The 17,697-nt window shown below is 35.5% G+C and overlaps 1 protein-coding gene across 1 annotated transcript; it reads left to right on the forward strand.

The window, feature by feature from the left end:
* Positions 1–5,579: 5,579 nt before the first annotated feature.
* Positions 5,580–14,255, forward strand: pstpip1b (proline-serine-threonine phosphatase interacting protein 1b). Its single transcript, XM_048184293.1, has 15 exons — positions 5,580–5,780; positions 6,157–6,257; positions 6,330–6,404; positions 6,597–6,631; positions 6,722–6,828; positions 7,049–7,111; positions 8,474–8,578; positions 9,017–9,062; positions 10,510–10,589; positions 10,925–11,023; positions 11,154–11,250; positions 12,345–12,414; positions 12,503–12,537; positions 12,709–12,803; positions 13,215–14,255. Exons 1-15 carry the CDS (start codon positions 5,751–5,753, stop codon positions 13,398–13,400), a joined length of 1,224 nt encoding a protein of 407 aa, XP_048040250.1. The 5' UTR covers positions 5,580–5,750; the 3' UTR covers positions 13,401–14,255.
* The last annotated feature ends 3,442 nt before the right edge of the window (positions 14,256–17,697 follow it).

Here is a 17,697-nt window from a genome sequence, read left to right on the forward strand (position 1 = left end):
TCTGTAAGGACACTACTATCTAGGAATAAAGCCTCAAATTACATTATGTAAATGATGGCTGGGTAGCAATGGTGAGGATTAGGAGTTCCTATTTCTGGAGATTTTAATATCAAGGCCCTGTTAAAGAGAAGTAAGTGAACTCAATACATTTTTACAATAACCAACACTGGAAAATTGTGTATTGCTACCCCTAGAAAGACAACTGTAATGAGTTACTAGTGCTCATAAATATATTGTAATATTTTAATATTAACAATATTTTACAATATTCATGTATTTTTATAATATAATATATAATTTTATATATTTTATATACATTTCTGATTTCAAATATTTTTAGTTGTGATTTGTATTGTGCAACTTACATTTACTCTGTTAAAAAGACATCTTATGTAAAATCAGTTATAACAGGTATAATATTTAACATGTTAATATTAACAATATTTTATATTTAATGTAATATTTTACATACATTTTTGATTACATGATATCACATTAGTTTGTTTTGAGTATTGATTTATATTGTGCAACTTACTTTTCCTCTATAAAATTAATTGACAAACCTAAAAATGCACTTGTAAACTAGCGAATTTATGCAAATTATATGTACATCCTATAATAAATATGAACATGTTTTTCTGCTTTATTTACCATTTAATATCACATTCTCTCCTTTTCAGTATACATATGAAACCAGACACAAAAAGGTCCATGGTACCAAAAAGGTACATTTAGTCTGTCACCTTAACTAGAGGGGGGACATTCAACACACACACACACACACACACACACACACACACTACGTCAGTCTGTCTGCAGCCTAACCACAATCCTCTTGCCTGCTGTGGTGACCGCAAGCAGTCAACAATGCCACACTCAGCATCATACTGCATAACAGAACAATCAATACACGCACACACACAAACCACCACCACACTGTTCATCACATCAATCGATAATTATGTACACCACCACATAGCTCAACAGCAGTTATACATACCTTTTATAAACGTCTATAAATACATATACATAACTATATGAATATTCACAAGTGCATGCTGCCTGTACACACAATCTCCCACACACAAGGGCAAACACAAAGGATATTGCCAATCGCATGCCCATATCAAGCTACCAGTGAGCTGGCTGACGGCCTTAAACATGCATTAGAAAAATGGTATCTAACAATATTTTACCCTAATCTAACAATGCTTTTTAAAAATGCTCTTTTTGGTGTAACCTAACAAAGTAATGTTGTTATATTAAATCATATTTAGATGTTGCCACATAAAGCACATTTTTTTGATTACCAGACAAAACATGGTATGGTAGGCCTACTATTGATAATTATGAAATGTTGAACTGGTTGCATTTACTTGTGTAGTTAAATAATGTGTGATTCTTTTTTTTTTATTCCCTCCTTGTACTAAAATCTACCTTCCCCCCATTCCTAAATCTAAAATTGTCCAGCTGGTTTAACTCATTAGCAGTGCTGCAGAGAATAAAACTACAAATCTGTCAGCCAGTGAACAGGTTGCATATTAAATTTTTATTTTTTAAATACAATCGCTAATCTCAATACTTGGGTCACTTTTTCAAAACTCTTCAGTCTCCTCACTGTTTGCACAAGAGCAGTATGTGGACTAGACTGTTGATCATTTTGCTTTGGCACAAAATGCATTCAGTACTGTTTCAAATTATATAAATTAGGTGTAAAGTATTTGAGTAAATGTAATTAGTTACTGTATCTTTTTGGGTACTACGTAGTTTTACTGAGTTTTAAAGATATGAGCAACTTTTACTCTCTACTTGACTACATTTTTGAGTAAGTATATGTACTCTTTACTCCAATACATTTGTGATGAGTAATGCAATTACACATTACATTTTGCATGGTACCTAACTTTTTCTGCAGCAGTTTATTTCTGCTATAAAGAGATAATCACCATCTACAGGGCATTGAAGGTACTATATCTTGTGTGTTTTGCCTTTACTCACCCAAACTTGTCAACAAGGCTATATTTACATGAATGTGAGTGCATTAGCAGGCGTTTGCTGAATCGCAGGTGTTTGATTTATGAGATGAGGAAATGACTGCAGCCGGTGATGAGGCTGAAACAAGCACATCCAGTGCAAGTAAACTTTGACTAGTTAATTTTACTTAAAATTATTTTTATTTATCCGCTATATTGAAGAGAACTTTTTGTTAAAAAAAAAAAAAGTTTACTTATGGCCTTGTAGACATTTAAGAGGTTGTTGTGTCAAACTTGATTTATTGCAATTTTGTGGTGTTCAGTTTTATTTTGATTTTAGAAAATAAACATGATTTCTCATCTCATAAATCAATTGTTTCTTATTTTCATTTTCATTTGAATTGTTTCTACATTCAGTACGAGTAAAATACTTAAGAACTGTTAAAATCAGATACTCTATGGCCTGGTTTCACAGACAGGGCTTAGCCAGGATTAAGCCTTAGTTCAATTAGGATATTTAAGTAGCATTTATAAACATACACTAGAAAAAAACATTACTGGTTTGCATCTTGAGACAGAAAAATGGCACTGACATATTTTAAGATATGTCAGTACAAGTTGCTTTTAGTTACAACAGCTCAAACATGCATTTTAGTCTGGGACTAGCTTAAGCCTTGTCTGTGAAACCGGGGGTAAGACTTTTGCTCGTCGTATTGCAATTGGTGACTTGTAACTTGTAGTGGAGTCATTTTGGCTATAAGGTATCTGTACTTTTACTCAAGTATGGTTTTCAGGTAGTCTTTACACCTCTGTTATTTTCTCATTCAGACACAACCACCACCAAAACTCTGTGTAGCTACAGGCCAATTTGAACATTTACGTACTCCAAACTGTTAAATTTAAAGGTACACTGTGCCTTTTGGTCCTCTAGCAGTTACAAAACAAAACTGCAAGTATTTTACAAAAAAACATTATTTTGGTTGTGCTTCGGCTCTGCATGACTGCGATTAAAATGGTTATCCTACTACCAGTTTAGATGAAAAGGATCTCATTCTCAAGCTGACTAGCTGAAGACATTGCTGTATCGACGATTAATAGACATGGTACTTCCTTGACAATAAATACCAGCACAGTACAAAAAAGCTGACGTGTGGAGCGGTCGAATGTGGCATCTATGTATGTATCTTTGGCCAGAGCAGCTTTTCTCTATTTACTGATATGAAGAGACACACATGGGTGAGTGACGCATGTACACAATTCCCCATGAAAACCATCCCGCTGTCTAAAATATAAACACATATAAGGGCCTTATCATAGTGAATCAGGGTAAGACAAAAACACGTTTTGGAAGAAGGTTTGATTATGTATTGACTCGTTACTTAAATTTGGTAAATTTTGAACAAAAAAAGTTACGTAATGTACCTTTAAGTTCAAAACAAATATATGAGCCCTAACTGCCTGAATCACTAAGTTTGGGGTACCCCTATCTGATGTGGAAGAGACAGAGTCAGGTTCACGGTGTCACAGGATCTGACCTTATCCAGTGCTTTACACTCCCTGTAGGGGTATCTCTACACAGATAAACCACACAAATCTGAATAAGACGGCAACTGGTACATTTCTACAGATATAGCATACTGAAATATATTCCAAATCTAAAAAATGAAATATTATCAAAACAATTATATAGCTTAACACAGGTGTCTTACAATTTCATTACCATCTATACAAAAATGGACAACTTAGAAATAAATTGTACTGTAATGTAAACATGGATAATGTAACAAACTGCAGTAAATTACAAACATTTGAGAGTTTCATTCTTATTTATATATATATATGTTTATATATATATATATATATATATATATATATATATATATATAACTATATATATATATAGTTATATATATATAACATTGTATTATATATACATAAGTTAATAAGTTAAAGGTGCAATATGTAATATTTTCTGTCCGCTAGAGGTCACTAGAGGCCTATTCAAAACAAAGGCGTAGCTTGATGACGCCAAGTTTGAGCGCAAAATCTTGGGACATGTGGTCTTCACTTCACAGTCGGTGGAAATAATCGGGATAGGACTCGTGAAGAAATCATGTTCATGGATGCGATTATTAACGTTACTGTAGTATGAAGCAGAGCAGGACTGAGTGTTGTGGGAGCTGAATGAGGCCGCTGGAGCGATTGCGCAACACACGCCTCACGAGCAGCGGAGCTTTTATTATGACACAGTCGCCGCCGCCACTTCCGCTTTTCTGGTCATGAGTATGAGGTAACGCAGCTCTGTTTATCATATTAGATACATCTGAGTGTGTTGAAAATTATGTTATAACATTACTCTGTGCATTCACTCGGCGGCTGCTGTGAGACACTGTTGCACACTGCAGTAAGCTAGATTGGTATTAGAATATCATATTAAATGCTGGATGGCTTGTGTTGATAAATGGCATGCATTTAATTATAAAATGTATTGTATGATGGAGAAAATGCTGTATTACTGTTATTAAAAATAAAGCTGCACCTTATTATTCTATGTTAGCTACTTCACAAAATAGTGCTATATAACAATAATTCGTTTTCTGTCTATAAATATATCAAAACAGTTGTTCCATTGTCTATTAAAACATGTAATATATTAAAGCATCTTTGGTGTTTCCATGGTTTCTACAAAATAAAACAGGAAACCGAGGGTATGACGCAATTGACAGGCGACTCCTCACACGTCCCGGAGCCTTGGTTAAAATTGCAATTTTCTCACGATTTACAAATAGTTAGGATCTTGTAAGTACTCAAGTGAATAAAATATATAACACTGCAGCCTAATGGTTTTTGGATATTTTACTGCAAAAATATGACATATTGCACCTTTAATTGCTTATTATTAGATCTATAGTAGATTTGTTGATTTATTCACATATTCACCCTCTAGTCTATTTGATTAAACCTGTAAGATGCATTAATCGTCATTATCTAGTTGCACGCGAACACATAGGGCATGCTTTTAGGACCTCCTCTTTGCAAAGAAGCTGTTTAGATTTTCACACTGTATATTGATACCAAAGTGTGATGCTTGCTCACCTAGACACTTTGTCGGTTTCTCGTTGAGCCACAGAGCCAGGTCAAAGTGTGATAAACAGCGGAAATCTGAAATACCCCACACTAGTACAGTCTTTCAGTTTGGGACTGGGAGGGTTATGTCTCCCTCTTTTGGCTTAAGTGTGTTATAGCAATCATCGGCCAGAAGCGATAATGGAAAAAGAGTAGAGCGCACAGATATTTGTTTACATTGGCATACAGTGGCGAATATTTTACTGCCGCTTTAAATCGAATTAAGCTGTCGAATCGAATTTTGATGTGTTCCTTGTAGTCCTAAATATAAGTGGGAAATATCTACATGAATCCCTCAACAATGGTGCAGTGTTGAAAATAAAATGGTAAATATCTAATGTTTGAACTAACTTAATCTTATCAGTTCGTTTGACGCTTGTTTAGCAAATTTCGTCGTACTCTCTGTAGAAATTGCGTGCTGAGCCGTTTAAAACAGTGACATCAACATTATTCTTCCTCTTTCAAAGACAATAAGACGTCAAGAGATCAAAGTTGACCAGCCGAAAGCGCCACACAGTTTCTTCCTCATTTCAAACTTTTCATTTGACTGTTGCCTCAGTAGAGTGTGTTTCTTCAACTTCGACAACAGCTTTAATGTAATCTGTCTCAGCGGGGTTAAAGAGAGACACTTTTGAGGACTAAACATTTAAGATGGCTTTACAGTTCTGCGATGCTTTTTGGGTAAGTTCTTGTTTATAAGCCTCTCACACTTGAGTAAGATTTCTCACGATGTAGGCTATGGGAAATATAATTTCCTATATTTCTATTTTAGGAATAATGGATTTTTTGTGCGTTTTCTGAATTTAACTAGGAAAACTTAAATGTCCACTCTAATAAAACTTGCCCTTGTTTTTAAAGGGTGGATTTCCTTTTAATAACGTCACGTTTTGAGAGCTGTTCAATCTTATTAGTCCTATTTAGGAACATGTTCATATTTAACAGTTCCCCACTACATGTCATTAGTGCTTATACATATCTGAATGACAACTACTACAGTATACCCATGTTGGTGTCTGATGTATAGTATATAATGTGTGTTTCATGTATGTCTTTTTAGGGTACAGACTTTATGGACCAGTCGGGTTATGAGGCCATATTGCAGAGGTTATATGATGGCAGACACATGTGCAAAGATGTAGAAGACCTTATGAAATTGAGGTTGGAAAATGAGGTATTTATGTCTGTGTGTCTCTGTGAATGTCTGTGTGTGACTTTTGCTCTTCTTCACAGAGCGCTAGCGGAGGAGAAGTATGGACGAGATCTGGTGGCAATTGCTCGGAAGGCAGAAGGTCAAACCGAGATAGGGTAAGTTGGTTTATGAGTACTGTGCAAACATATTCAAATTCAGACACTCCAAATTCAAATGACATGTTGATTTAGTGAATGCCTCATACACAACTATACCTTATATTCAAGTAAAACTTTCTTAGCACAAATGTATTCAAAGGTATGTGAAATAAGTGTCCATGCACTCATTACACTGTTTTTCATACTCAGAACATTGAAGGCATCGTTTGACAAGTTAAAAACAGGTATGCGAGGTGCTACCATTTCGTTTTTGCCTTGCACCTACAAAAATACTTGAATGCTAGAGTCCTTATTTGAGTTGCATTGTTTTTTAGAGATTGAGAAGGCAGGAAACCTGCACATCCAACTATCTGAAAAGATAAAGGAGGAAGTTCAGAAAATAGAGGTGTTTCGTGAACACCAGAGGGAACAGAGAAAAAAGGTAGAAAATAAATCAAATGATCTAAGACAATATGCACACAACCCAGCGCTTTAGAGATGCTGACATGGTCGTAGATGTGATTATTCATATGGTCAGTGTGCAAGAGGCACTAAACTTAGACCCCATTTGTTGTATTTTGAAAGGAGTAAACACCAATGAATTAATTAATGATGCAACTGATAGAGGATAGAAACTAATATCTATTTTCTGTCCTAATTAGCTTGAAGAGATTATAGAAAAACTTCAGAAGCCTAAGATGGTGTTGCACAAGAAGACCATGGAGGTAAGTGCAGTAAATGAGATTAAAACAAGTATCTATTTTCCAACCCTCTTGTTTCTCCTTTTAGAAATGGCTTTCATTAGTTGTTCAGGGCGTAAATGACACATCAGTCTCAAGGTCCACCCAAAATTCAGTATAAGCCAAAAGAGGAAGAGAGTTAGAAACTGAAAGAAGAAACAGAACCCCCTAACCATGCAGTAACTGTATTTTGCAGAATGTATTAGGACATGATTCGACAGCACACATACAGTGGTGTGAAAAAGTGCTTGCCCCCTTCCTGATTTTTTTTTTATTTTTTTGCATATTTGTCACACTTTAATGTTTCAGATCATCAAACCAATTTAAATATAAATCAAAGATAACATAAGTAAACACAACATGCAGATTTTAAATGAAGGTTTTTATTATGAAGGGAAAACAAAATCCAAACCCACATGGCCGTGTGTGAAAAAGTGCTTGCCCCCTAAACCTAATAACTGGTTGGGGCACCCTTAGCAGCAATAACTGCAATCAAGCGTATATGATAACTTGCAATGAGTCTGTTACAGCGCTGTGGAGGAATTTTGGCCCACTCATCTTTGCAGAATTGTTGTAATTCAGCCACATTGGAGGGTTTTTGAGCATGAACCGCCTTTTTAAGGTCAATAGGATTGAGGTCAGGACGTTGACTAGGCCACTCCAAAGTCTTCATATTGTTTTTCTTCAACCATTCAGAGGTGGACTTTGTGGTGTGTTTTGTATCATTGTCCTGCTGCAGAACCCAAGTTCACTTCCACTTGAGGTCACGAACAGATGGCCGGACATTGTCCTTCAGGATTTTTTGGTAGACAGCGGAATTAATGGTTCCATTTATCACAGTTAAAATAAAAACCTTCATTTAAAAACTGCATGTTGTGTTTACTTGTGTTATCTTTGATTTATATTTAAATTTGTTTGATGATCTGAAACATTAAATTGTGACAAACATGCCAAGAAATAAAAAATCAGGAAGGGGGCAAGCACTTTTTCACACCACTGTAAGATAAATGCAGGGATTTTTCATTGGCGTAGGGTTTGAAGACTAACTCAAACATTTATTTTGACCACCAAGAAATGTGCAGAGAGAAAAAGTGAAAGAGAATAGATACAGATGGTGACAGAGAAATGAGAGAAAATAAGAATAGGTTGGTTGGTTTGTAGGTATGCATGTTGTCTGTGGATATAAAAAGACTTGAACTTCCTGTGTTTACAACCACAGAAACACCACAGATAGTGAGATACGTTTTTAGACACTTACATAAAGAGCTGTATATCCCCTCTACTTGTTCCCGCTATCTTGTACTTTTACTCACTTGCACTTATTCTCTTTTTCTGTATGTCCTGCAGTCAAAGAGGTTATATGAGCAGAGGTGTAAGGAGGCTGATGAAGCTGAGCAAGCAGTGGGGAAGAAGACAAATGTGAACACATCCACCCACCGGCAATCAGAAAAGGTGTGACGGCCTAAACAGAAAGAAAAACAAAACATTTAACATTTTCTATAACTTTAAATATTTTAAATATCACATAATTTAAATACTAACTTAACTTCTTAATGTAGAACTGTTCATTTTAATTCTGGAATTTTGGGCAGTTGTGAAAAATTACCTATGGCAGGTTTGTGGTCATAGTAAGGCCAAAATGAGGATTAAAGCATTGTAAACTTGTTTCAGTCTGACTGGGCATCATTCCACCTCAGTGTTGAAAGAAACTCTAATGCCATCAGACAACACTTTCATTTCTTTACAATAGAGTATTTGTGTGAACAGTTTTGTCATTTATGTAGCAGTTATGTTACAGATGGTGGTTGTGTAAAATATATGTTACACTGTTGTCCAAATAAGTCAGGTCCAAATACTGAATATATCAATCTGTGCTGTACTATGTTGTAGGTGATGAACAGGGCCCGGTTATGCAGGCAAGCAGCCAGTCTGGCAGGTTCGTGCTAACAAACTTCTCTGTTGTTATGATCCTGTTGGCAGAAGGAAGATAAATGCAATGTAATGTTTGTGTATGTTTGTTAATGAAAGTGTTGAGTGTTGAAGTACTTAAAAAAAAAAAAAAATGGGGTCAGCAAGATTTTTTAAAATGTTTGTGTTCAACAAGGCTGCCTTTATTATTATTATTATTATTATTATTTTAAAAAATACAGTAATATTATGAATAAAATATTACAATTTAAGTAAGTAATCTATTTTAAAATTAAATTCTTGTAATGGCAAGGCTGAATTTTCAGCTTTTTTATTAGTCTTCAATGTCACATGATCCGTCAGAAATCATTCTGATGTTGATTTGATGCTCAAGAATCATTTCTTATTATTGCCAATTATGAAAATAGTTGTGCTGCTTAAAGGATTAGTTCACTTTCAAATGAAAGTTACCCCAAGCTTTACTCACCCTCAAGCAATCCTAGGCGTATATGACTTATCATCTCATCAACAGAATCTGAGAAATCTTAATAAATATCCTGACGCATCCGAGCTTTATAATGGCAGTGAGCGGAACCAACAAGTATGAGCTGAAGAAAGTGTCTCATCCATCCATCATAAATGTTTATTCCACATGGCTCCGGGGGATTAATAAAGGCCTCCTGAAGCTTTACCGCCTTCCGTATTGAAGATACGAAGAAAGTGTAAAACTCTTGAAGTTCAAAATGCTTACGCTACACCCTTAACGCTTAACTGACCTGACGCCAGTTTACACTTTCTTCATATCGTGACATTGAATATGGAAGGTGTCTGGCGGAAGCTTGATATTTTACTTCATAACTTGTTAAATATGGATATTGTTTTACACAAACGCATCACTTCGCTTCAGAAGGCCTTTATTAACTCCCTGGAGCCGTGTGGAGTACATGTTTATGATGGATGGATATGGATGGAGACACTTTCTTTAGCTCATACTTGGTGGACCCATCCACTGCCATTATAAAGCTAGGATGCATCAGGATATTTATTAATATTTCTCTGATTGTGTTCATCAGAAAGAAGAAAGTCATATAGACCTAGGATGGCTTGAGGGTGAGTAAAGCTTGGGGTCATTTTCATTTCAAAGTGATCTAATCCTTTAATATTTTTGTGGAAACCATGACACATTTTTTAGGATTCTTTAATGAATAGAAAGTACAAGAACAGGACTTATTTGAAATGGAAAAGATATTATAAATATCTTTACTCTCACTTTTGATCAATTTAATGCATCCTTGCTGAATAAAAGTATTTCATTCATTTATTAACTAAGTTTTAGTTTCAACGGTGGTGTGGATATGAGAGCTTTTGCAATATATCTGGAAATTCCCAAGCTTTGTAAGTGAGGCAGAAGGCTATTTGTGACATGTTAATGATAATGGAGAGCTGACTTAATTTTATTTTCTTTGCTGGTTCAGAAAAGCAATACAGATGGAATGTTGATCAACTAGAGAAAACTTGCCAGGACTGGGAGAGCACATACAGGAGCGCGTGTGAGGTAAAGAACATGTACAAAAATGTGCATAGACAGTTAAAAAAATAATGTAAACACAGCGGATGGAGTGTATACAGAAATAGCTTTGTGATTTCTTTAGGATGATGACTAAATGAGACATAACACAATCTCACAGGCATGTGATAAACAATCATAGCACTCTGCCATAGTTTACTGATGTAGTCCAAAGATTTAGATGAGTCAACAAAATGTCATTGCCAAAAATAGTTCGAAAAAAGGAAATGGTTCTTAATTTTCCAAGCGTGTTTTAAAAGGAAGTTACATCAAACATTTTACAAAAGGAACAACATGTATTGTATTTATGTGTCGCCTTGTAGGTGTTTCAGCAGCAGGAGTCTGAACGCATTAATATCTTACGCTGTGTTTTATGGGATCATTGCAACCTGCTTTCTGTGCAGTGCGTCCGGGATGATGATGTAAATGTCCTCCTTTGTCCATTTTTATTAAATATATTTAAAATTATATTTATCTATCTAATTATTATAATTGAAAGCCTTGTCAAATGCTGTTTACATTTACAATTGTATCAACTATTTTCTTTTGTAGTGCTATGAGGAAGTACGGAAGATTCTAGAGCAGTGCGACATCATCGCTGACAACAACTTTTTCATTAATATGAAAAAGACTGGCTGTCGCCCCCCAGGTAAATTCATCACATTCATCATGATTTACTTCAGAAATATAACAGCTATCTTTTTAAAGAGCTGACATAGGATGATGTGATGCTGTTACAGAGTGGCTGCGGGTCCTTAAAAAGTTTTTATAATAAAAGGCCTTAAAAAGTATTCAATTGTCTTAAATTCAGATTTAAATGGTCACGATACCACAAAAATTTCTCCAGTCTATTATTAGACAGACCAAAGAAGTTTTTTTTTTTCCCCTGCGGTAGTTACTGTGTCATCAGAGAGAATTGAGGTACAGAACGTCAAAACATCCATGGCCAGATGATATGCAAACTACATTTCTCGACTGGATAAAGCAAACAAGCGTCTTGCTAGTAAAGTTTTGATGGATGAGGATTGCAGTCAAGATAAATACAATTGCGGTGACTTACAGGAATCTTACAATAAGCACACGTTAGTCCTTTATATCGATGCCTAAACAAACCATGTGTGCGCTCTCGATGCACTGATCTCACATTGTTTTTATGGAGTCTTACACATTTCAGTACATTCACGTTGTTTCCACACATTCAGAATAATGTTTTGATTTGTCATGTGTATGTTGCTGTGCTGTAGTAATTCTGAATGGATCCATGACACTGTAGTAGGTATATGCAGTCAGGTTTAGGGTTTTTGGCATCTCCATGTGGTTTGCTATCAAAACTGTACTTGTCTAAAATGTAAACAAGCTCTTTGCTGTTGCACTGTACATTATGAATTTTGAAATGTTTTTTCTGTAATGTTTTTTTTATGGTGTGCATAAATTTATAAATTATGGACTCCTTATATCGATTGGTTATTTAATGTCTTTTTGAAGTCTCCAAGTGTCCTTTTTTTTGGAAAGACACCTAATTTAGCATTGAAACAACCTGGCAGAACATACAGTTTTGTGAGAATCACCCTTCAATCTCATGGTTTACTTTGCTGGATATAGCAAATGATGACAAAATGAACGTGTTAAACAAGACAACTGGTGTATGCTTGAATTCACGATAAGTCTCAAATTAATCACAATTATGACAGCCCAAACATATATATATGACATATATGACAGTCACTCCATCTCTCTCTTCAGCTCCCATTGAGTTTCAGTGTTACTCTGACGTGGACACTAATGGAGGAGTCGGGAGGGTTGAAATGAACAGGTGAATGTCTGAATAATTAAGAATGAATTAAGACATTTTTGTTCTTTGGAACTTCATTGTGAAACTTTCATATCTGAACTCCCTACAGATTATCTGTCATGCTTCCAGGGATGTCTTTTAGTGGTCAGTATTCCTTAAAGTCTTAAACTTACAGTTAATGCTTAAAGACAAGACAGCATTCAAAAGAGCATTAAACAAAATAATATATTCATAATGAATTTTAGTGAAGTCAAGTAGTTTAATGTGGGGTGTTTGAAATTATCTGCACTGAGCATCGCTGTCCTTACATCACAGGGTGCCCTGAAGCCAGCAGTAACTCGGGTGGAACATACACAAAGGGAGGAGTAACTGAGGAAATGTACATGGTGTTATATGATTTTAAAGCTCAGGTAAATAAATGCAGTATCAATTTATTTATTTTTAGCTATCAGAGGTACAAACCTGTTCATGTACTTGTTGTTACTAGTACAACTTAGTAGACGGTTCGCGGTTGTGCACCATTGAGAATTGAATTGAGAATGCTTTTTAAAGTTCCTGTTCGATTTTAGAATTTGAATTGATGTAGCAAACGGGAACAAGAATTGATATCCCAATTTGATTCTGAGAAAGTGGAAGTAAAATGAAGTGTAATTCAAAGAAAATTAAAAAACCCTGATTAGTATAATTTTAACCAACACAGTTTGTCTGACATCCTTGTTGAAAAGTTTAAAAAGTAAAAAAAATGTATAGGTTTATAAACAAAGTTTACAGGCCATGCAGACTGATAGACACAGTTGTGTTCCATTCCCTGCCCTTTCTAGGAAGCTGATGAGCTGTCAGTCAGTAAAGGACAAGTTGTCACAATAACTGAGCGAGGTGAGGATGGGTGGTGGAGAGCATGGAGGGATGGAATATCTGGGCTGGTCCCTGGAACGTACTTGACCAAAGTCTCACCACACAGTACCCGTCTTGCTGCTGCTCATCCAGAAAGTAATCCCATCAAATAGAATTTAGTAGTCATTACACTAAGTCTAACTAAGTTTCTCTGTCAATTAGTTCAGCCTACAAGTTGATGTAGAATTAATACATTAACGTGTACTAGCAGCATGAAAGATGAGCTTTCTTGACAGGCATCTTTAGGATTTTTTTTTTTTTTTACGATAAAAAAATGAATATTATGAATAATGGAAAAGTTATTCTACAGCTGTTTGTATAATGATTCTGTGAGGTTTAATCTAGTTTTTTATGGTTTGTAGTCAGAAAAAAAAAATTGTATTGTTTTAGAATTATGAATTCTAATGTTTTATTCCTTTTGTTTGTTTAATATATGTATACTGTACTATATGTATACATTTTGTATTATCAATTTTGCAGTGTTATTGCTATAATTTATCATGGCCTATTTGTCTGGTATACAGTATACTAATCCATTCAAAAATACATATGTGCCCTGTGTGGCATGCTAAAATGTAAAGAAAAGTGATTTGCATTCAAGTCCACTCGAAAAAAGGACACACAAAACCCAAATGCCTTAGCAAAGCATAAAGACATTCAACTGAAGACATATCTGTTATAAAATCAGAAGTATCCTGAGATGAGAGTTGTGCAGATGTTGGTTTGAGCCAATTGGGTCGCTTTGTTGGTAGTTTTCATATTACCCAACTGCTGGAGAAAAAAATACAGAATAAAAATAGCAGCACTTTTAATATAAGAGTAAACCAAAACTACAGAAGTCTAAACTATTGTGAGTTGGCGACCACTAGTGGAGAAAATCCCAAAATAGTTGGTACTGTACATATAAATACTCAAAAATTTGATAACTGCCCAAACCCATCATATCAACAAATAAATAATGAAACTTTCTTTCTTTCTTTCTTTCTTTCTTTCTTTGGAGTGGTTGAGAGAATGGATTGATGTTAGGACTAAATTCTGTAAATATAAAATAAATTAAAACACCTCATTGAATCATGTATTTAATTATGTATTTATTTTTATTTGTGCAGGTTTGGTCCTATACATAATGAGCTGACATAAACATGCAAACATTTTACACAAGATGAAAAACTCAAGGGTGCAATAGACATGCAAACATGGACCTAGTACATTTGACAGTAAAATGTCTGACTTCATTAACACAAAAGTGCTTAACCCTTCAATTTTTATACGTTCAAGCTGACATAAGTTTTGGATGTGGCAGTGTATGAATACCAGTCTTAATACTAAGTGCTTTAACACAATGCAACAACACATTTACTTCTTAAAGTCATCATTTACTCACCCTTATGTTGTTCCAAACCTGTAGGAGATTCTTTCTTCTGCTGAACACAGTAGCCATTGACTTCTATGATATTTTTTTTCCTACTGTGGATGTCAGTGGCTACCGTCAACTGTCTGGTTAACAACATTCTTCAAAATATCTTCATTTGTGTTCAACAAAAGAAAGAATCTCCTACAGGTTTGGAACAACATAAGGGTGAGTAAACAATGACAGAATTTTCATTTTGGGTGAACTGTCCCTTTAATACATACATTGTTACACAAACTTTGCATATATATATCAAAATACAGGCATGCAAATCCGTTTTGTTTCATTCCAGATTTCCTTTAACTAACTTGATTCTTTTTAAAACCATGTAGTCATTATGCAGTGGATGTAATGGAATATGATCCCTGCCTTTTGATTGTAGTTTTTTTTTTAGTTTCATATTTTAGGAGAAGAATTGTTTTTTTGTTTTTGTTTTTTCAGGAAATGTACAGTATCTTTAATATTAGTTATATTTGATAAACTATTTGAACAAAAGTATCGGGGCACCTGATCATTACACCAACAGGGGCTGTAATAACATTGCATTCTAAATACATAGACATTAATATGGAGTTGGTCCCCACTTTGCAGCTATAACAGCTTCCACTCTTCTGGGAAGGCTTTCCACAAGATTTTGGAGTGTTTCTGTGGGAATTTTTGCCCATTCACAGAGTAGAGCATTTGTGAGGTCAGGCACTGATGTTGGACGAGGAGGCCTGGTTCGCAGTCTCCATTCCAGTTCATCTCAAAGGTGTTTGATGGGGTTGAGGTAAGGGCTCTGTGCAAGCCAGTCAAGTTCTTCCACATCATACTCATCCAACCATGTCTTTATGAACCTTGCTTTGCGCACTGGGGCACAGTAATGCTGGAAAAGAAAAGGGTCTTCCCCAAACTGTTCCCAGAAAATTGGAAGCATGTCTAAAATGTATGCTGAAGCATTCAGATTTCCCTTTACTGGAAGTAAGAGGTCTAGCCTAAGTCCTGAAAAACAGCCCCATACCATTATCCATCCTCCACCAAACTTGATAATGTATGTCTAATATATATATATAAATAACATTATCAAATATATGTCTAAAGTGTCCCCTGAATGTGTCTGTGAAGTTTCAGCTCAAAATACCCCATAGATTTTTTTTAACTGGCTATTTTGCGGCATCATTAAATATGCGCCGATTCAGGCTGTGGCCCCTTTAAATTCTTGTGCTCCCCACCCCCCCGAGCTTAAACAAAGCTTAACAGCATAAACATAGTTCACACAGCTAATATAACCCTCGGATCTTTACAAAGTGTTCATTATGCAGCATGTCTAATCGTGTAAGTATGGTATTTATTTGGATGTTTACATTTGATTCTGAATGAGTTTGATAGTGCTCCGTGGCTAAAGCTAACATTACACACTGTTGGAGAGATTTATAAAGAATGAAGTTGTGTTTGTTAATTATACAGACTGCAAGTGTTTAATAATGAAAATAGCGATGGCTCTTGTCTCCGTGAATACAGTAAGAAACGATGGTAACTTTAACCACATTTAACAGTACATTAGCAACATGCTAACGAAACATTTAGAACGACAATTTACAAATATCACTAAAAATATCATGATATCATGGATCCTGTCAGTTACTATTGCTCCATCTGCCATTTTTCGCTATTGTCCTTGCTTGCTTACCTAGTCTGATGATTCAGCTGTGCACAGATCCAGACGTTAATACTGGCTGCCCTTGTGTAATGCCTTGAACATGAGCTGGCATATGCAAATATTGGGAGCGTACATATTAATGATCTCGACTGTTACGTAACAGTCGGTGTTATGTTGAGATTTGCCTGTTCTTCGGAGGTCTTTTAAACAAATGAGATTTATATAAGAAGGAGGAAACAGTGGTGTTTGAGACTCACTGTATGTCATTTCCATGTACTGAACTCTTGTTATTTAACTATGCCAAGGTAAATTCAATTTAATTTTTAATTCTAGGGCACCTTTAACGCACTCTGCGCCTCAGCACTCTGTGACACCGCTCTGTGACATTATGCGGCCTTCCACTTTGTGGCTGAGTTGCTGCTGTTCCTAATGCTTCTACTTTTCAATAATACCACTTACAGCTAATTGACTTATTGCAAAGGTGGCCCCATGCTTGAATTCACTGAGCGCTTCAGAAAGACCCATTTTTTCCACAAATGTTAATAAATGCAGACTGCATGGTTAGGTGCTTGATTTTATACACCTGTGGTAATGGATCTGATTGAAACACCTGAATACTTTTGTCCATATATGGTATATAAATATGAATTATTTCTTATTGTCAACAAGGCATTTTCTGCCATGAAAGAGTCAGAAGATGAGATCATTTTCCATTTGTCCTTGTACTTTTCATGTGTTTTGCATAAGGTTTGTATTCAGGGTGTGTGTGTGTTTTGTTTGTTTTTTTCATTATAAGATAATGTTTGCATGTGACCTACGTGTATAAGCTTAAGCACCCTCAAAGTTGCTTGGGCGTTAAGTGAAATGTATGAAGCAATTATATATGATGTTTTATTAACAAAATTCGGGAGGAGCAGGTGCAGATTATTAGACTAATTATCACAGGTGGAAGCATTCAGCAAATCAACCAACGGAGGTATATATACTGCAGCCTTACCTCAGGTCGATTGACAGTTTATGTCAGTTTATCAGCATCCCTCCACCACCCCATCTCCTCACTTCTAAATTCTATCTCTCATAACCACATCCGGGGGGAGTACTCTGGGTTCGGGCCAAAATTCTGAGCTCGGAGCCCTCCCCCTGGACAGTACGCCAAATACGCATTACTTTGTCTAATTATGTGTATATGTGAACTCGTGAACTTATTTCTGTTACATTTGATGTGGTGCCTTGTACTAAGTTGGTTTCAGCTCAGCTTTCAGCTATAACCACTGTGTCCCTAAATAAGACATTAAAGGGTTAGTTCACCCAAAAATGAAAATTCTGTCATTAATTATTCACCATCATATCGTTCCAAACC

This window comes from Megalobrama amblycephala, linkage group LG3 (assembly GCF_018812025.1).
Source record: "Megalobrama amblycephala isolate DHTTF-2021 linkage group LG3, ASM1881202v1, whole genome shotgun sequence".
Lineage (NCBI taxonomy): Eukaryota > Metazoa > Chordata > Actinopteri > Cypriniformes > Xenocyprididae > Megalobrama > Megalobrama amblycephala.